The 21,486-nt window shown below is 42.0% G+C and overlaps 1 protein-coding gene across 4 annotated transcripts in view; it reads right to left on the bottom strand.

Moving 5' to 3' along the window:
- Positions 1–17,395: 17,395 nt before the first annotated feature.
- The window catches only part of ptprda (protein tyrosine phosphatase receptor type Da), a 98,610-nt gene continuing 94,519 nt past the window's right edge, over positions 17,396–21,486 (bottom strand). For 2 of the 4 annotated variants that reach the window (XM_084487179.1, XM_084487180.1), the window contains exon 34: positions 17,396–20,864. In XM_084487179.1, coding sequence (XP_084343305.1) covers positions 20,796–20,864 — 69 coding nt within the window. In that variant the 3' untranslated portion in view covers positions 17,396–20,795. The remainder of the gene's footprint in view (positions 20,865–21,486) is intronic. The other 2 variants (XM_084487181.1, XM_084487182.1) reach the window with 1 other exon arrangement.

The following is a 21,486-nucleotide window of genomic DNA, read 5'->3' as shown; positions in this document are numbered from 1 at the left end:
ATGGATCCTATCTCTGAAGATGTGAAGATGTCTTTAAATATGAATTCTCACCCCTCTCCAGTGATCTCACTAGTCTGACCTATTCCATACACCTGAATAAGTAGTCAAATATTTCAGTCAGTCTTTTCCTTTGAGGTTTTCAACGTTTTCTTATGATGAGGGTGATGGTGAACCTCATTCATTTCCTCAAGGTGGTGATATTTTGGTTTCAGGACGTCTATGCGTTAACTGGCTTAATGATTTACTGGTTCTAGAACAACCTCCCAGCCAATCCTTGGGAACCTATGGTAAATGGTGATTAGACTGAATTTATATAGCGTTTTTTAAACCATTGGCTACTGGAAGCGCTTTACAATTTTGCCTAATATTCACCCATTCATGCACACATTCACACACTGACGGCAACGTCAACCATGCTAGGCGACAGCCAGCTCTTCAGGAGCAGCTCAGGGACACCTTGACTCAGCTAGGAGGAGCTGGGGATCAAACTAGCAACCTCCTGCCCTTCCGTTACCAGCCAACCCGCTCTACCTCCTGAGCCACATGCCGCCCTGATCTTACCATATGGTCAGATCATAAGTCATCTCGGGTGGTGCTGTGACAGGGTTCTCCTGTGCAGGCTGTATGTGGACCATGATCAAAGCGCTTTACAATATCACCTAACATTCACCCATTCATACACACAGACGGCGCTGCAAACCATGCAAGGCAACAGCCAGGTCGGGATCAAACTAGCAACCTTCCAGTTACAAAGCACCCCTCTCCACCTCCTGAGCCACATAGAGTAGAGGCTGGCACTCTGTAGACTCCCTCAGTTACTCAGTCCGGTGTAGGTTCTTCCTGCACAATTCAGGGGATTGTTTCTCTCTGGGTCTCATTCTGATTCAGAGACAGAAGGCTGTCGAGGCAGTGGAGGTGGTCAAACTGTTTGAGCACGGTGTCTGCTTGCGGTGTCATGCTATGTAGGCCGGGGTTGGGTGGAGGTTGTTATTAGCCCGGGGTGTTCTTGATGTTAAGAGCTCAGCCCCGGGCTCCATAGGCCTTGGCAAAGGTGTGTCAGGAATGCGTCCGAGGTCTCCTGCAGAGTGCTGCAATGGCGCTCCATCAAGTATTTATCTAAAGTGGGGATAGACCACTATTTAGCGAAAGTGGCAGCTAATGGATGACAAGACCTGAGAGGTGGTTTATAAGCTCCCAGGTCCTCCGCGAGGGACACAGTCAGCAGATACGTGATTAGATTGACTTTGATGTCACCACGACCTCCATCGCCATGGTAACTGTCCCATAAATATGTATGGTCGCCAACCTCTTGGCACGGCTGAACTGTTAGGAGATGTAGTGGAATTAGAATATAATATAATAAATCATGCCCGGAATAATGTAAAATGACTTGTAGCAATGATTGCCTGATTGTGTCTGGCGGAGTCGGCCAAAGTTTGATATTGCGTATCCGAGTTGGAACTCTTCAGGCGTAAGTTATTAAACTGGCTTTCTGCTGTTTCCACATTCAGTGCTCTAATAATACATCATACATATGCTGCTGAATACATTTAAAGACAGGCTAATATCCTAGCTTAAGTAAACCAACTGCTACATTTGCACTCTTCTCTTGTTTCCACTTTTCCCTTAGCAATGAAGGCATTTCTTAACCCATATTACGTATCAATGCATCTCCCAGCTCTCAGATGGTGGGTTTGGTGTAGAGGGAAAACTGTAGGGGGGAAAATCTATATAATCAAATCCTATTAAAGCGCAATAAACAAGAAGACACTAATCCGTCCCACGCGCACTTCTGCCAACCCGGAGACGGGCTTCCTTTAAGACACTGGCTATACACAGGCTGAGCGGTATTTAGTGGCACACCTACTCGTCCTGACTCAACGGCATAAATTAACTGTAATTTTCGTTTTAAGTGACTGCAGAGTGGGCTGATGATACGATCGTAAGGTAAAACCTGGCAGTGCAGAGGGCGAGACCAACATTTTAGTGACACAACCAGGATATAGGAATACATACCTTTAACAACATGTTAGATTGTGGCATAATATTAAAAACAAAAATGGCGTCTTATGAGAACAAACGACAAATGTAATACAAAACAATGTCTTAGCACTGGCATGATTAATTGTAGTCTATTTATACTGGGGTAACATTGAGTTTCTTAATGCTGACAATTTATTAAATCCATCCCATAATCCTGTTTAAAAGAAATTAGTATTGTTTGTCAAGATTATGTGATGGTGTTTGGGACAATAGCTTTTGGGAGTTCAGTTCAGTTCATCAAGGACTTACAGACTTGATCTCAAAATGTGTGTGGGATAGCTGCTAGTTAGTTTCTCTCACCACAGCTTGTTTTTCCACTCAATAGGTGCAATGAAAAGTGAAGGAAAACAGAGTCCCTTCTTCCCACTCTCTCTGTGAGAGGATTATGCCCTGAGGCAGGTACTTCCATTATACTGTTGGCTGTGTTTTTCCTTCTTAAAATCTCTGGTAAATACACCTGGGCTTCCAGTGTGGTCTCCATCAGAGACATCAGGAGGTGGCTGTGGGTAAACTCTGAGGTTCAAGGTGTTCATTTTAGTCTCAATGGAGAGTATTGGCCTTGATAAGCCTAAGAGTGGATACTCTCTCACTTCTCCTGGTAATATGTGAACTTGTTCCAGAAAGTGAGGGTACATTTTGGATGTCTTAGCAGAAATAGTACAGGGTAATGATGGAAAAATATTGGTGGTAATATTGGCATTTAACTGATTGGAGGTCAAATAGAATCGGCAGTGCAATTGAGCATATACATTTTCTATATTTTTCAATATATAGTTATATATATATATATATATATATATATATATATATATATATATTTAGTGTTTTGTTTCCTTTATACAAGTCATGATTGTTTTGAATTGTGAGCTCTTAATGTGATGTGAATTATGCAACCTGTGGTATGTAGTCTGCTGTCTCAAAATTCAATTCACATGCAAACAGGCACACACACAACTAGACAGGCAGGCACATACAGGTACACACTCAAACACGCACACATAAGGTCCATGATGATAGCCAACATTTCCCACCTTAAAGGGGAGATTAGGTCTTGTGCATCCCCCAGTATTCTCAAACCGACACTTCAATCATCGCTAATCCTCCTACCTCCCTCTCTCTCCCTCCCTCTCTCTCTCCGTCTTTCTTTCTCTCTCTCTTTCTCTCTATCTTTCTCTCCCTCTCTTTGTCGCTCTCTCTTTCTCTACCTCTCTCTCCCTCTCTCACGCTCTCTCCAACCCTCCATCCCCCCTTCTTACTCTCTCCCTTTCGCTCTCTCTCACTCTTCCTCTGTCTCTTTCGCTCTAGATCTCTCGCCCTTTCTCTCTCTCAATCTCTCTCTCCCGCTCTCTCTTTCTCTCTCGCTCTTGCTCTCTAAAAAAACCTAAATGGCAGAAGCGCCAGAGGGGGATTTGGGGGGCTTGATTATGGATCCTAGAACAGTTGCTGCTAAGACCGGCTACCGCTGCCCTCTACCAGAATCACACCAGGGCTGAACCATCTCTAACCCTCACCTTAACTGTCTGTAACAACTCACTATCATCCCCCTGCAGTATCCCTGCACCTCCTAATGGGGGCGCACTTTTCACCGGTGCGTAGGGAAGGAACAGGGGTAGTAAGTGTGGCAGAGCAGTGTAGGTTGGTTCTAATTGTTGTATCAACGTGTTATCCACCCAAGCTGTAAGTTAACGACAGCAATGACAACAAAGATATCTGCTCTGTTATTAAACGGTAGAGTGTGTCGGAGGTGCCATTGATTACCTTCTGTTTTTAGGGCCACAATGGCTGCTGATAAGGCCTATCGATTGCGCCCTCCATGTTTCTGAAATGGGTTGTCGGTTGAAGAAGACATAACTGGTTATGTTTAATTTACTTGGAGCGTGTTGACAACACTGTAAAATAAATGGTGCACTTTGTTCGGCTTCAAATATACCATTTGAGAAAAATAAGTTACCGTCATGGTTGTGTATTTCTTGAATTTGAGGCATTTGGGCATGTGTTTGTTCTTGCCCTGCAGAAATGATATGAATGTGTGTACATTTTGGTTACTTTTGAGGTTAGATAAGAGTGATTGTAGTCCCAGACGCAAACGTGTGTGTGTGTGTGTGTGTGTGTGTGTGTGTGTCTGTGTGTGTGTGTGTGTGTGCGCGTGTGTGCATGTGTGTACACGTGTGTGTTTGAGTGAGAGGGACGGCTGACATAATCAGGTAGAGGTCAGAGTCCAAGGTCCTGAGACAGAACAAGAGAGGGGATGTTAAGTGGTTGGAGGAGATGCAGTCGTTTGTCAGCACAGTAGACATGATGGAGAAACATCTAGGAACACATGGGTGGCAGAGAGCCACCCATGTAGAGCCTATGTCGTTTTACAGCTTGCTTACTGTAAAACTACAGTTTGTTTGATTACAGTTGCTCTTTTGTCCAATGCAACTCCCAGTTCGTGCATCTTGCTCAAGGGTGCCTACCTAGGGTAGTATGCAGACCTTGTAGTTTTAAACCCAGAACCTATACGCCTTGGAGTCCAACACACTAACCAGCCTTGTATAGGGTGCTACGATAGTAGATTAGTACGAAATAATTGATTACAGCAGTCACACATAAAGCATGATGTTCGCTAGGGGCAGAAACGGAACATGACATTTCAAAAACGCCTGACGACCGGCCACACATCTTAACCACGGCTCACATGACACCGCGGTCCAACCACTCCATGTTCTTATTGATTGGTGTAACGGTACCCCGCGCCGGCTTCCCTTCTGTGTGTGACCTTTAAAGGAACACTAAGAAGGTGAGAACATACGACTCCACCAAACATAGCGGTTTGTCTCACACCATCGAAAGCCCTGAACAGGAACTCAAAAGGGAGGTGAAAAGTCAATTACGTAGGGGGCCCGCGTGGCGGTTTTTTCCCTGAAGCTAGCCAGTCAGCCGGCTGGTCTCGAGCGACCGCTGCACACCACTTTACTGGTGTCACACCGTTCCACCGCCTCTTACACCTCTCCTCCTTTCAAGCCCTTTTTTTTGCCTTCGCTCCCTCTCTCGCTCTCTCTCTATTTCCCTCTCTCCTTCTGTCTCTCTCTCTCTCTATCCTTCTCCTTCTCTCTCTTGCTCTCTCCCCCTCTCTCTCCATCTCCCCCTCTCCCTCTCTCTCTCCCCCTCACTCTCTCTCTCTCTCTCTCTCTCTCTCTCTCCCCCCCCCCCCCCCCCCCCCGCTCTCTCTCTCTCTCCCCCTCTCCCTCACGCTCTCATATTTTTCTGCTTTTGTGGTGGTGGAGCCGCCGTCCCTGAGGCGGCACATTAGGACATCAAAGCCAGCGGTGGGAATACCGTAGTTAATCTCTGCTAGTTAAATGTTCTTGTATGGCCCCAAGCAATGGCGCTGAACTGCCACTACCTCCTCCTCCTCCTCCTACTACTACTTCTCCTCCACCTCCTCCTCTGCTGGAATCTTCGAAGACCTTTGATAACGAGTGAGTGTTAAGCCTAGTTCAGACCAAAGATTTGCAACGCAACGACTTGCAACGAGACTGTTTTGGAACGTTGCAGGGGAAAAGTTGCAGCAGTGTGAACTGGTCGTCGCAAGGCGGCTGATGCCGTTGCAAGGAATCGCCAAATATTGAACATGTCAAATCGCCAAGTCCAGTTTTAGAACGCAACGATGTGGCTATTTCTCTTCAGCCAATCAGGAGACAGCACAGAACAATTTAGGCTTATTAAATAGGCCTACAAGTTGTAGATGCTAACGGTATTATCTTTGGTTCCAGAACAACGATTGTAGATAATGTTAGGCTTGAGCTGATTAACATTATTTTAACGGGACCACCATTACCGTTACACGTTAGCCATTGTTATGGTTACATGCTGCCAGTCCGACATTCCGACACCGCACTTATTTTACATGCCCTGCAAATGTATAAATCTGTGTTCGAATTATGTGGGAGCCAGAGGGAACCGAGCTCCCAAAAAGGCAATAATGTCAAAAAACTATGGGGGTCTCTCATATCTGAAGGTGTCATTGTGGCATTGTAATTTCATCATAAACAACGCTCATTATCCATCCCTGTGCGGTCTCTTACCATTAAAGACATTAAATAAAAAATATAGGCTACTATATACGGGACGTAGACCGACTCATTTCACGGATTCCTGTGAGACCAGGTTGCCTTAATTACATCGGTCACCTTCGTCAGGTGAAAACTAAATGTCAAGAGAAAGAGGCGGTGGTTGAATAAAGTATTTAGATCGCTTATTAAGTGCACTCGTTGCTTGTAATGGTTTATTCGTTTCCCAGTATCATTTCCTTAATTTAGAAGACAGTTTTGTTAATTTTTGAATTGTAAAATAAATAAAATATTTTTTTGAAGTTGCAAGTTTTTTTAATTATTGGAAGCGAGTCGAGCTGACCTTGCCAGCTGTACCCACGGCCCAAAATAAAGAACAGCCGAGACAATATCCTTAATTCAAACATGCCGTTTCATTTGGCCTCAGTTGGCTACGGATGCGAACTTGGAATGAACATGCGCAACAGGGATTTCTAAGGGGGTTACTGTACAGTGGCGGAGACTGCAGGAGCTGTAACACTACGGCAGAGCTAAGACGGTTCTACGAGCACTTGCCCCACCAACGAATGACGTGCCTACTGAGGCGGCTACTGGTCTCTCAAAGAGGGGAAGCCCAGCGTTCAGGCCAGCCCACTACCCCATTCACCCCAAGAGACGCTGAGCGTCCGTGGGAGAGACATAATCGCAGGATTATCCAATGACCGTCGACTTTCGACGCACTAAAAAAAGCTGTTCTAAACAGCCCCATTGAAGTGGATGGACGCTGAGCTTCAACAGGCAAATGCACTGTGACGCTATGGGAATGTATGAGAAGGAAATCAAGTCAGTCGACCTGCGATAAGCAGCTGATTCTGAACGAACTTGTCTTTGAGATGGACGTGTTCTAAAGCATTTTTAATCAATGAAATGTTAACAGTATATATCTGACCATTTAATTTTTGAAATTTTAGTTGAAGCCGAGCTTCCCTTGCAGTAGAGAAGTCGCCACTACGAAAGAATGCAATGTATCCAACTAGCGGGATCTAAACAAACTAAGCTCTAGCGAATTACTACAATGCAGAAGTAGTGGAGAATGATGAAACACAGCCTCTCTAAACTCTAGCCTACTCTCAACCAAAATAAAAATACAACTAATCGCAAACCTAAGTTAGGCTACTTTTTAGCAGGATGCAAGTGATGCTGATGCGGCTCTCAGCTGTGCCAGAGCATTCACAGTTGCTAGGGAGACCACCTACCGTCGCCGCCCGGTGCAGCAGTGTGAACTGCCCAGTTTTTAGAACGTCTCAGCCCGTCTCCTCGCAAGGAGTTGCGAGTTGCAAGCAGTTGTGTCGTGAATCTTTGGTCTGAACTGGGCTTTAAACAAGCCAATGGAATGGCTCTGTTTCAAGGCCAGCAACCTCGGCTAATTGCTGTATCTTTCTTGATTTTAATTTGGCTGTCTTCTTAATGGATATATGTTTGTTACTGTACTACCTATACTGGGAAACACGGTGGGCCAATGAAAACACATTCATCAGTCATTTCCAACCAATAACCATAGCCGTTTACGTCATAATGAATAAATGCCCCTCCCCCCTCCTCTTCAAAGCTGTGACCCATTCCCCCTCTCTATCCCCTATCCATCCGACCAACTCACTATGTAAGTCTCCGCATGGGGGATCAAACACCACACCCTGCCCTCATCACCTGCCCACACTTAATAGTTCAATACATTTATTTTAGGAGGTGGAGAGTACGTCTTGGAGTGGATGGGCTCAGAGAGGCCGGTCGGGGTGCAGATGGTAGCCGGCACTTTATATAAAAGAAGAAAGTATAGCTGGTTCAGTTTCCTCAGGTGGAGGGGACTCTTCATGCTCCCCCCCCCCCCCCCCCAGTCCTGTGTACTAGGGGTGCAAATATTAATCGATTTGTATCGATTAATCGATTATACAGCCGACAATTTGATGCATCCATTTGTCTGCAAGAGTATCGTAAAAAATAGTAAAAAAAAATATATATATATATATATATTTAAAAAAAAATTCAGTGAATAGGCTAATTGTCATACTGGACCTGCACAATAAGCACAAAAGTGTGTATAGAATACTGTTTCTGTATTCTCAATAAAAGGTAAATGATTAATTTTTTTGTTGATTTATTTGATAGATATTATATTAATAGATATAATGTAAAAAATATTGAGTATTGAATCGAATCGTATCGTGGGGAATTCTGAAGTATCAAAAATAATCAAATCGTTGGCTTAAGAAATTGATATTGTATTGAATCATAATGAAGGCTCCGATTTACACCCTGCCCTACTGTGTACTAAAGTCCTAACTGCCCTAGAGACTCTTGGCCCACAGAAAGAAAGCTAAGTCATGGAAGCACACGTGAAGGAGACAGACAGTGGAAATGGGGTTGGTCTCACCCTCAGGTGTTCCCACCCAGTAAAGCATGGCGAAGGCTGCAGGGTACCGGAGACACAAGTGTCCCCTGCATGCATTCTGCTGGGTGTATGATGGTGTATGGGGGGGGGAAGCATCTGCCGCCAACTGCGTTGTAAAGGGAGCGTTGTCTTCGGTCTGTCCCAGCGGAGGCCCCAATACAGCCTCCCTCGGTGTGGGACACAAACAGGAGCCTTAGTGCGTGACACAGAAGAGTATAATTTGAAACAAATTTGTTGTTGTTGTTGTTTGAGTGTTAGCTTCACACTGAGCGCATGCTGGGAAGGACCTGAAAGGTTTCTCGTGAATGGATTATTTAGAAAACAGAGCTGATTGGGTGACATGGGTGACTCCCTACGCAGATTCAAACAACACCATCATACTCACCCCAGGTTTAAGAGGTGATGTTATGTTAGAAAGGAAATTACATTTCTGGAGTCATAAAGAAATGCTTATTTATTGATGACACCTGATGAGTATTTGCTATTGCTCGTCGAGATCTTCCCCTTTTCCCCCCTTCTTGGGTAAGTCTTAGTGTGTCGTGCATGTGTGTGGGTGTAACGATACACTCATTCGTACCGAAAAAATTTTGACTCAAGTTTTTATTGATTAACACACACTCTGTGACACTCTGACACTGTGAGTGTCTTGTCTTGTCCTGATGTTTTGTGTTGAGGACCACAAATAAAAAAAAGTCCTGGACTTTATTGCGTTTTTATCCTCAATTGTATTTTCATTTGTGTTAGGCATTTGTTTGATACAATTTAATAAATCTAATCAAAATCCAATTGTTTAATAAAAATAAAATAATAAAAACTGCTGTACCAAAAAACATACCGAACCGTGACTTAAAAACCGAGGTACCTACCGAATCGTGACTTTTGTGTATCGTTACACCCCTAGTGGACTTGCATTTGTTAGTGGACTTGCTTGTGTGTGGAAGTGCATGTGTGTGTGGACGTGCATGGTCTCTGGAGGTCAAAGTATTGGATGAACACCATCGTGACAGAAACAACGCAAGACTTTCCCAGAGTGTAGGGACGTCCGTTAAAAGCATCATTTACCCTAGGGTTTAGAACGAATGTCTCAACACATAATTGGAGTATAAAAGAAAAGTACACATGGATATAATTAGAAATTTACTGCAGTAACATCTGGAGGGTAGGTAATTACAAATGACTAAATGTAAACTTATGTGTGTGAATGTGTATACTGTGTGTGTGTGTGTGTGTTTGTGAATGTGTATATATACATGTGTTTGTGTCTGTGTGTGTATATAAAATATTCACACACACTCATACACCCACTCACAGTACTGCCTCCACCTCATCAGACGATGCTACAATGTGTTAAACACATCTTCCATTTCACAATTAGATTAGGTTTATGCAGAGAAAGGTTGAATTTAGTCAATGCAGCAGCTCGGCAAGTCCTCATGATTCTCATGTCAGTCTTTATCATCACAATGGAGTTTAAGAGATTATAACCTGAGTGAGATGAGCACGACAATAAACATGAGCAAGTACAGCAAGAGAAAGAGGAAAAAACCCTTAAGCCATCAGCTTCTCGAGCAGGGAGGGAGTCTGGTGCAGTCTGCGCGGACATTGAAAAGCCCCCCTCTCAGGAAAGTGCTGAGGCATCCTGTTTCCGCCATAATGGGTTTGTTTGGTCCCCAAACCACTCACCACCACCACCACCACCCACCTCTCCAGCCCCGGTCTCCATGGAATATCAGTGAGGGCTTAGCTCCATTCACGTTCTGCTGCCCTGGCCATTTATTTTGATTAGGAGAATGAAGTCGTCCCATAGAGATGTGGCCCGTACCATAAATGACGCCGTCCTCCCGGTGTGTGTGGGGGGGGGGTGGGAGGGGGAATCAGAAGTAGAGTGGCCCCTGCTCGTGCCTCAGGAGCCCTGGACCACTTACCTGTCCCATGAGCAATGTGTGATGCCGTATGATGAAATAGCGATTCAAGCGTCGGTTTGACGGTTTGTGTTTCATTGCGTTAGGTTGCAATAAAACCTATATGTTACGTATTGTATTTCCTCTGCCTGGTTGGTTACTCGTTCTGCTTTGTTTAAGATGTTTTTTTCAGAGGGGTGCGAGGGTGACCGGATAATTGCTGTGTGTTGAGTTGTTAAATATACTCAGATTTATAGTTTTAATCGCACCATTTTCGGGTGTGTAGCACAACTTTTAAAGGCCACAGTTGAGGCTGTGGTGTAATTGTAGATTGTGAACCTAAGAATCTCTTGTCTTTCAACAGACCTGTAATAATAAACAAAAAGGCCTCTGTCAACTAAATCGAAGGTGAATGACCTTTATCTATGTGATTATGATGTCTGAGCAGCGACTATTTCAATGGTTTCTGGTGGAGCAAGGTGAATCATCCAATAAATATTAAATATATATCCCCCGGCAAAAATGATCCGCTTTCAAGGTTAAATGCTTAATCTACTTTTTCACCCTGTTAGCTCATTATTAGCTTGTTATTTAGTGTACGCTCTACATTAACTTGTTAATGCTGATGTTCAGTCCCAAGACCGTAACCTACCATTTCCTCAGAGGAACACGTCACGTTTTCGCTGTTCCTCATACAAGCCAGCAGGCCAGCTGTGATTTGTCCCTTTTGGACACATCCGATAGTTCCTCATGCAGTGTTTTATTTCAGATTGTTCCTAATTCTGTCGTTATTCAGCAGTATGTTCACACATTGTCCCCACACCCGTCCAACTTATATCCTTCCTTACCGTCACGTTTTCCTCGTTCACCGTTTGTGTCTCGCTTGCAGTCACTTTCTGGAGGTGGAGGTGTGGGTCCACTCCTGATGGGGGAGGGTGGGAGGGTGGGAGGGAGGCAAACGGGGGAGAGGAGGAGAAACAGATGGTTGTCCTCGAGAGGTTGCGGTGGGAGGGGGATATTGGCAAGATGCTGAGCTGGAGAAATTAACCTTCGGAGGCTCTTTGCACTGCGGCAACTGTTGGCTCATTCTGTCTGTCTGTCAATCTCTCTCTCTCTCTCTCTCTCCCATTCAGTCTGTCTGTCTCTCTCTATCTCATTATGGCTGTCTCTCTCCCTCCCTCTCTCTCTATCTCTCTCTCGCTCTGTTGAATTCCCACTAGGCTCCACATCCCTCCATCCAGCTCATTGTATTCATAAATCATTTCTGCTCCCTATCTCCCCTTTTCTTCTTTTTTTCACCTTTTCCTTGCCATAGTTGTTCTGTCATTTAAAATAACCTTCTCCCTTCACCTGGATGGTGGGTTCCCATTTAAGTATGGGAGGGGGGGGGGGGTGTTTGCCTGTGCTTGTGCGGTTGTGGAACCGTTGAAAGAAAATGAAATAAGCAGAAAGACTAAATAAAATGAAGGGAAAACAAAAACAGATCGATCGACCATAACTCAATTTATTTGGTCCAATCTAAAGACGTTGGAAAGAAAGAACGGCCAGCACCTATCTCACATGAGAGTCTCTCATTTTATTCTCCTAGTCCTCGCTACGGTTTCCCCCCCGGCACCGGGACTCTCGGAGGGAAAGGCCCCTGATGCGAGATGCAGAACGTATATCATCAGTGCCGGGGTCCCCTCCTCTGGCCTCAGCATCTGGCTGGAGCCAAAGGCAGCGGAGGGCCATTTGAAGGACCCCCCCGTTGGAACCAGACAGCAAGCAGAACGCTGGGGGTCTGGATGCTTTCAGGGTGGAAACACCTAAGGGTGGGATGAACCCCAGCCCCACTGTCTGTCTCCTCTGCCATGTGATAACATGACCTAGCTTTCTTTCTGTGGGCCAATAGGTTGTAGTGCAGAGCTAGTACACTGGAATGGGGGGGGGATTCATGAAGTAGGCTACACTTGGTGTTTGTTTAGCTTATTTTCCCTCAAAATTTAGTTGCCAGTGTACTGAAAACCAGTCAGGTGTTACAGTGAATGGGTGACACAGGGTATATGTGCTTTATGCTTAGCAAATACTGTGAGTGCACACCTTGCATCAGAAAACAATATGACATTGTGCAGGGATGAAAATAGTTTCTGAAAACTTTATTTTTTGGGATGCATATGGCTGGTTCCAACTGGTTGGTGCCAAGCTATATGTGCATTGAGAATTCAAACTGTGTACTTTGCAAGGAAGCAACGGCACTGATGTCAGTCCGGGCTTCCACCGAACAGAAGTCCGGCGTCAGCGAACCAACCGAATTGGGGCAACCGGGATCCATCCCACTCACTATCGAGACCCCCCGGGATTAAAGAGGCTTGAGTTTCCGATCTTTGGTGTACTACAACTCTACTACAATGTTACCCCTTATGTTTTTTTCATGTTGACCGATAAAAACGACAGTGCGGTCTTTTTTTTCATGAAGACCGATACAAAATTACAGTGTTACCCCTTATGTTTTATTTGATATAAAACGACAGTGTTACCCCTTATGTTTCATTTGATAACGACCGACAAAAACAACAGTGTTACCCCTTATGTTTTATTTGATAAAAAACAAAAGTTACCCCTTATGTTTTATTTGATAATGGCCGATAAAAAACGACCATGTTACCCCTTATGTTTTAATTGATAACAACCGATAAAGAATGACAGTGATTATTATTTTTATTTGATAAAAAACGACAGTGTTACCCTTATGTTTTTTTCCATGAAAAAAGTGTTACCCCTTATGTTTCATTTGATAAAAAAACGACAGTGTTACCCCTTATGTTTTTTTTCATGACGGCCGATAAAACGACAGTGTTACCCCTTATGTTTCATTTGATAAAAAACGACAGTTACCCCTTGTGTTTTTTTTCATGACGACCAATAAAAAACGACAGGGTTACACCTTATGTTTCATTTGATAAAAAACAAGTGTTACCCCTTATGTTTTTTTTCATGACGACAAATAAAAAAAACAGTGTTACCCCTTATGTTTCATTTGATAAAAAAACAACAGTGTTACCCCTTATGTTTTTTTTCATGATGACCAATTAAAAACGACAGTGGTACTTATGTTTAATTTGATTAAAAAAAACGACAGTTACCCCTTGTGTTTTTTTTCATGACCAATAAAAAACGACAGGGTTACCCCTTATTTTTTTTTTCATGACGACCAATAAAAAACTACAGTGTTACCCCTTATGTTTCATTTGATAAAAAACAACAGTGTTACCCCTTATGTTTTTTTTTCATGACGACAAATAAAAAAAACTGTGTTACCCCTTATGTTTCATTTGATAAAAAAACAACAGTGTTACCCCTTATGTTTTTTTTCATGACGACAAATAAAAAAAACAGTGTTACCCCTTATGTTTCAAAAACAGTGTTACCCCTTATGTTTTTTTTTCATGATGACCAATTAAAAATGACAGTGGTACTTATGTTTAATTTGATTTAAAAAAACGACAGTGTTGCCCCTTATGTTTCATTTGATAAAAAACAGAAAAAAATTGACATAATGTAAATTATAAACTTTTTTAATAAATTAGACCATTTTAATAAAAGTGTCTTAGTGACACAGGGGGTAGAGTGCTTGGTTTTCTTATGTGGAGACCTGGGTTCAAGTCCTCTACATTACAATCTGATTCAAGTGATATTGCAAATTTGTGTCTCTGTGGTGCAGCGGATAGAGTTGTTGGTTGTCTGTTCCGCAGACGTGGGATCAAGAACTTGCAACCACAGTCTCATTTGAGTGTCAATGAGTTTTCAAACCAATTCATTTAAACTTATATCTTTTATCAAATAATAGCCAGTGGTGAAAGGGATAGAGGTGTTGACTATCTGTTCTGGATCCTGGAAATCACAATGTAAATTATAAACTTCGACCAATTCTAGACAATGTCTCAGGGGAGAAGGGATAGAGCAGTGGGTTATCTGTTCTGGCGTCCTCGGTTCAAGTACTGGCAACCACACCGGGCAGCAGGGACTGGAGTCTTATGGGAATTTTAGACAATTTGTTGTTATTAAGAGGTGCCTCGGTGGGGGAGCTGTTTCTTACCATTTCTCTGTTCTGGGGACATGGGTTTGTTTCATGCAATGGGTGGTTCGTCCAGACAGATTACTGTCTGGGCAAATAGATTTTTGTGAATTAAGTCAATCACAACAATTGATTCACATAGACAATCATTCACACAAAAGCTACCATAGCAGGAATCGAACCCAAATCTCAAGAACATAGAGTGAACAGCTCTACCACCTGCATCACATAGACACTAATATGGAAATGGTGAGAGGTTATAATTGACCTTACAATTCATGTGACGTTGTAAAAATTTAAACTTTCATGGAGTGTTCTCAGCGTGAATTGAACCCACATCAAATTCATGTCTCCAGAACATCTCTATCCCCTGCTCAGCTCTGTATGATACTGTGAGAATTTGTAATTTACTTTACAATTCACATGGCATTGTTTCAGACTTAAAACTTGTATGGAGTTGAACTGAGGACTTCCGAGCAAAGTACCACAGCTATTACATTGTGCCACAAGTACAACGGAGATGACAGTGTGGGAGGTTATAATTCACATTACAATTCTGACATGGGCGGCGCTACGCTTTGCTTCTAGTTTTGTTACAGCGATATTATTCACAGATTATGCCAGTGGATGAGGCATTCATAAGGGGATTGTAATGTGTCTTTGTTGCCCGAAACTGCTTTACAGTTCAATTATCCAGGACGAGTTTCTTATTATTTATTTTCAATCTCCAGTGGTATGGAAAACAGGCAGGTGTTGTAGTGAATTGGTGACTAAGGAAGGGTATTTGCTTCATGCTCAACAAATATTTGGAGTGCAAGCCTTTCATCAAAAACGCTATGACATTGTGCAGGGAACAAATTTGTTTCTCAAAATTATTATTCTTGAGGTGCAAATACTTGCAAAATATTTTGGAAAATTTGTGTGAGTGGCAATTTGTATTTTTGTATTTAAAGTTGAGCACAACAAATTACTTGCGTGCCATATTTTGACGGGCCCATGCGGTCCATCGATTGGCACAAATTGCTGTGAGGCACGTGCGTAACATCTGCTTGGCACATCTAAAAGTGCAGCCTGGGTTGAAAGCACCTTTTTTTTTTACTATTTGGTTGCAAGTCTAATGGATTCTGAAGCAGACATCTGCAGCGGCACAATTGCTTAAGTAATTCAGAGAACCAATTTAGCCAATTTCCCCAGTAATTTTGCAAAATGAGATGAACACAAAAGATTGCCCTGTTTACCCTACATGTCATATGCAATTCTTTGAGTGGTAATGTGTGAGTTAGACTTTGCCAATCTATTACAATATCAAATTTGAGTCTTCAAATTAATTGTTTTGCACATTTTCAATCTCTCTGCCTTTTTCTCCCGGTACATTCTGTGCAAAGTAGTCAATTGTTTTTGTCTGAGCCCTACTTATTGAATATGAAATATATATGAAATCCTTTAGGTAATTGTCGTTGCACATGTTATAGGTATGTAGTTGTACACAGTAGTCGAGATGTCATTATGCCCATATTTCGGCATAATGTAACCCACATTATTTGTGGGTTACATTATGCCCACAAATATGGGCATAATGACAGAGGATGAAAACAGAGGAAGACCAAGGTTGGGTGGTCAGGGTGGGGTGAAACCCTGTCTGCAGTCTACCTGTAGGCATCACTGAGCAAGAGGACTAACACCTATCTGCTCCTTAACGACATCTAAATAAAAAAATGCACTGTATCATGCGTTGGATCAAAGTGACTGCTAAATGACTGAACGGCAAAACGTTTATCTTCGTCTGGTAACATACATACATCAACTCACATCTAACGTCTAACATCAACCAGCTACACATCTGGCTTGCAGTTGGGTCTCCTGCGCATTATTCTCGGGTTGCGGCCGCCTCGCATTTAATCCATTAAGCTCCATTTTCTTCTTAAGAGAAAGAGATTTGTCATTGTCGTTGTTGCACAGAAATTGTGGTCATTTGTGCGGCTTGCGTAGACACCCAAGATCATTGATCTAATCCCGGTGTCAGATCTGACAGCCTCCATTATGTACCGTGGTAAATGACATTTTCTTATCGGGTGCAGTGAAAATTGTGCAGGTTCATGCAATCCGTACATCACCAGCTGACTAGATCACTAACTAAGCGTATGACAGCAACACATATTCTCGTTATTTTTAGACTTGATAGACAATAAAGAGACCCACACAAGGACAGAGCATACATAAATCAAAATTCGAAATGTATATACTGTATAAATGTGTATGTTATCTAGCGTAGTTTGCATATATCTAAACTATTTTTTAATTTCTAGTGTTTTCCTGGTGGGAGCTACCTTTACCAGAGTGAGTTTTAAAGAATTATGGTTTGGAAAAATGCAACTTGTTAAACATTGTCTAATTTGTCCTGATGAGGGTCACTGTGAGAGCCAAAGCTCAATTTGACTTTTCTCTTACATATTTGTCAACTGAGAAAGTTCCCCCTGTTGTCTAAATAGTCATTTTCAGGGTGGTTAATATGAGTTATGGTTGTGACAACTCTCATAATGGGATAGTGAATCACGGTTTGCCTCCAGCATACAAAGAAAATAGAAAAGAAAATCAACAAAGAACATGTTCCGCTTGCAACTGGTCCCATGAGGAATTTTGATCATCGTTCTCTTCTTGTTCTTCTGTGTTGACATCGGCGACGACAATCAGTGAAATGAAGATCTATTCAAATGGTGCGAATCCCGACTCTTCCCTTTCTCAGGAAAACAATAGATTAGCTTCAGGTTTTAATACCAGGGAGGGAAGTGAGGAGTGAAATGATGATGTTGTTAGTCTTTTCAAGTCGAAGTCGAGATGGCGGGTGGGGGGATGGGGATGGGGGTAGGGGAGAAAGTAAGACAGTGGTGCATAACACTGACATTTTTTAATAGAATTCATTTATAACAAATGGAACTCGTGTCAGCAAAGAACTGATTTTCATACAGACGTCTTCCTCCACCAAATGTAACCTAAGTAAGAAAATAAAAAGCACTCCTTTCATTGAGAAAAAAGTAATACAGTTTACGCTTACAACTAATCAGAGGTAATTGTATGAGTTCTTTTTAACAAGCCATTTTTTTTGTAAGATTTTTTTTTTTTTTTACAATTTCATTATTTCAGTCTATGCATCCAGACGCGAGATAGATAGAGAGAGAGAGCAGAGAACACAACGTTTAATTCTTTTTAATGACACTCCAAGATTGAATGGCGGAGCCACGAGAATGGATGGTTTTGGAGTGACAGAATTTTTCTCAAAGTCATCGGTTGGAGTGACCATGGCATCGGAACGGATGCTCTTTTCGGCACAAACTTTTGTTGTTGTAGTTTTTTGTCTTTTTTTGTTTGTTTTTAGATTTGATATCTTTTTTTGTGTTATTTACACACACACAACGTGAACGTTTAAGGAGATTCTTACAGATAGGTTCAAGTAATATATTATTGGGTCTAGAATCAATAGGGCAGTGCATAGTACAAAGATATAGAAAGTGCAAATCTTCCTACTAGGCCGGCTTCGGCAATTCTGCGATGTTTACCATGCATACGTAAAAATTTAAAACAAAATGAGGAACAGATTGAGATGAAAATAAATGCTTGGTTTGAAATATGCAGACTGTTAATGAATACATTGTAAAGCATTGGCCACCGTGAGAAAATAATGGCACTTTTTTGTACCTCACTGTGAAGACAAGTGACTAACTAATGAAATAAAAAATATAGATATTACGGATTATACTAACAAGGGAAAGAACGCACCTGGAATGCACATCCACAAAGCCTTCTGGGTAACCATGTATGAGAGGGGGGGGTAAGTCGCTTTCTGAATGAAACACGTAACTTGAAACAGAATAACCTCTGAAGTGTACAGGTCGGACCTCTATCCCACAACGTAGTGACGATGTTTTTGTGATTGGAAAAACATTGGATCCTCACAATTTTGTCTTTATTTATGTCACTTTCCTTCCATAAAGCTACACGTTTGAGATGAGGGACCGTTCGTATTCCAAGGCGCGACAAGAAGCCCTTCAGCATTAGTTTTTTTAGCACAAAGTTCCCTTCCGAATGTTACAAACCGTAACCGTTTACGAAGTTAGGAAGAAAAGCATTTTGTTTCTTATCAGGGTATTATGCATGTCCTGTGCTATAGGGGGTGTGGAAGTCCACATGCTTTGGGAAATGTTGATGTAATGCAGGGCCTGCCTGAGCTGTAGTTCAGCTGGTCTGTATACCCATCACAGCCTTGTTGGCACTGGGTTTGCGTGGTTGATGGACACGAATGGGGGGATATATCTATGTGTGTTTGATGCGTCGTCAGGTCATATCTTTTATTAATGCGTGTTCTTAATCCGACAGCCATGGAAAGGCCACAGGAAATAAAAACGAGTACTTTTTATCATTACCCTCATTTGCATATAAAATCTGATCGCGTGACGGCTGAGTCCTTGCGCCTAGCTAATCCGCCCGGTTACACGTTAGGCATGCTAAATGCCCAGGTTAATGAGAATAAAAAATGATACATTAATATGGAAAATTAAATATTATTTTAAAACAGGCATAAATATAAGGCACTCTAAATGCAATAATGGAAAATCTGTAAAAAATAAAAACAAAACTAACAAGTTTTTAGCACTGTAAGGTCCGGCAAAAAACACACTTTCTTTTGCACCTTTCCCTGTTGTATTATGGATCATATCCCACTCTCTATGATGCTTTGACTGCCCCCACCCACCCATCATCACACCCCCAACAGACAACCACCCGTAAAGGACACCAGTTGGGGGGGGTTACCTGCAGTGTTGCCAGATGGCAAAGGATTTTTGCACGAAACCCACTATCTACAATACAGATATTTATTGCACAAGAAAGGATTGCATTGAATCAGAATGGGTCTTTAATCCTACTGATGTGCATTCCAGTGAATCAAAAAAAATCTTGTAATTTCCCTCATAGTTTGACTCTAGCTTTCATAGAAAATCCATCCTTTTTGATATAATGTTCTTTAAACCAATATATTTATATTTATAATATCATGTGTATCTGTGTTCTTTAATAGATAATTCATATACTTTTGACAATCTATAGATAGAATATATATATTTATATATCATCCAAATGACCGGGTTCCGTTTTAAACACTATACTGACATGGAAGAATTTAGATAGGCGTAGCAGCAACTTTATACTGTGCTCATCCCTGTTGATTCCACAAGGCCCAAGTGTATCTCATGGGAGTGATTCCCTTATTGTGTATGGGAGCATAGACAATAAACAAAACAAACAAAAACAGATCCAAATTTTGGTAGAGTGAATACTGGACTGCACACAAAGTGCAACGAAACAACAGAATAAAAAAAAAGATGTAAAATAAAAACGTCGGGAGCAAGGACATTTGCTCGGCGACACAGCATACCTATTCAGAACAGTTCTACAGCATAAAAAAATGAACTGGTGAAAATGTACATACTTGACACCACTTTTTTTAAGTGATTGGGTTTTGTAAAAAACAAAAAATTAAATAAAAAAACAAAAACACATTTCTCAAAAAGCACACATCAGCTTCAGTACTAAAAATAACAAACAAAACAGAAAACATTTTGTATATTTAATCTTCACCCTCTCTTAAAATTTCAATAATGAACATTTTGGGTATTTATTTATTATTCCTTTATGAATGTTGAATGTTGTCTCTAACGTTGTATTTTCGTTGTTCCGGTGTATTAGATTGATTGATTTCATTTTTTTCTTTACAATGTCCACATAAGGTATTCATGTATTCATTCATCTATATTTTTAGCCGTCTCAGTGTGTCTCCAATGCCTCTCGTAGATTTCCAATCGTTAGTGATGCATTTCTCGTCCATGTCACGAGTATCTTGTTATTTATTTGTATGACTTTCATTCAGTTTTTCTCGAGAACCCCAAAGTGAAAATCCTTAAAGCATCGAACAAGAGTTAATTCCCCGCGATGCTCCAACAGTCAGGATTCACCTCGCCCGCCCCTTTCTGTCAGAGGGGGAGGGTTAGGCTTCATTTGCGATTCTCCTTGGTCCTCCAGGAATCATCTTTATTCATTTCATTTTTTTTTGACAGGTCATGTTGCACATCCAACACTTAAATGAGTTGTTAGCTAGGGGGCTGGGGTAGGGCGGGGGTCGGATAGGAAGGAAGGGCATTAAGAAGTACTTGTTTGTTCTCAAGCAGGATTCTATGGCTCAGAAGAGAGGCTGACTGGGTTTTTTTCTTTTTCCGAAGCGACGGGAGAGAGGGGGGAGGCCTCTGCGATGTGCCTCGTCTCTCTTACGTTGCATAGTGGTCGAAGCTCCCCAGGTACTCCAAGCCCGCTCTGTAACAGAACTGGTATTGATCCTAGGGAAAAACAAAAAGGAGGAGAAAACAGTTAGTAGTCCTATCCCCTTGTCGTTCTCGTCTCCTTGGGAACCACCGACCTGCCTGACAATGGTTTCATTCTGTGAAAATAGACCAAGGCATTGACGGTAGGCTACAGTCACCCATTTTAGTGTCCTTTTCAAGCAACATTGAAGCTATTACCAACTCATGAGGATTTTTCTTGTTAAAGATAATAATAATAATAAATTTAATAAAATAAAAATATATAAAATTAATTTCTAATGCACCTCTCATCAAAGAGATCTCAAAGTGCTACAAGGTTAAAAAGTTAAAAGCAAGGTAAAGAAAACAAAAGCATACTCAATAAAGATCAGCAGCCATAGGCCTTTCTGAATAAAAAGGTTTTCAGGCCTATTTTAAAAGAGTCCAGGTTCTGAATGGCCCTCATCTGGATTGGGAGACTGTTCCATAGGCGTGGTGCAGCCGAGCAGAAAGCTCTGTCTCCCATGGTGGAGAGCCTAGTGCTAGGGATTTGGAGGAGCAGGGTGTTTGTGGATCTGAGAGTGCGGGTAGTGGACTGTAGGGTGATGAGTTCTTGAAGGTAGGTAGGTGCGTGTCCATGGATGCATTTATGAGTGAG

The sequence above is a fragment of the Micromesistius poutassou genome, assembly GCF_964030765.1.
Source record: "Micromesistius poutassou genome assembly, chromosome: 23".
NCBI classification, from domain to species: Eukaryota; Metazoa; Chordata; class Actinopteri; order Gadiformes; family Gadidae; genus Micromesistius; species Micromesistius poutassou.
Note: the sequence above shows the minus strand (reverse complement) of the source record. Positions and strands in the feature narration are given on the sequence as shown.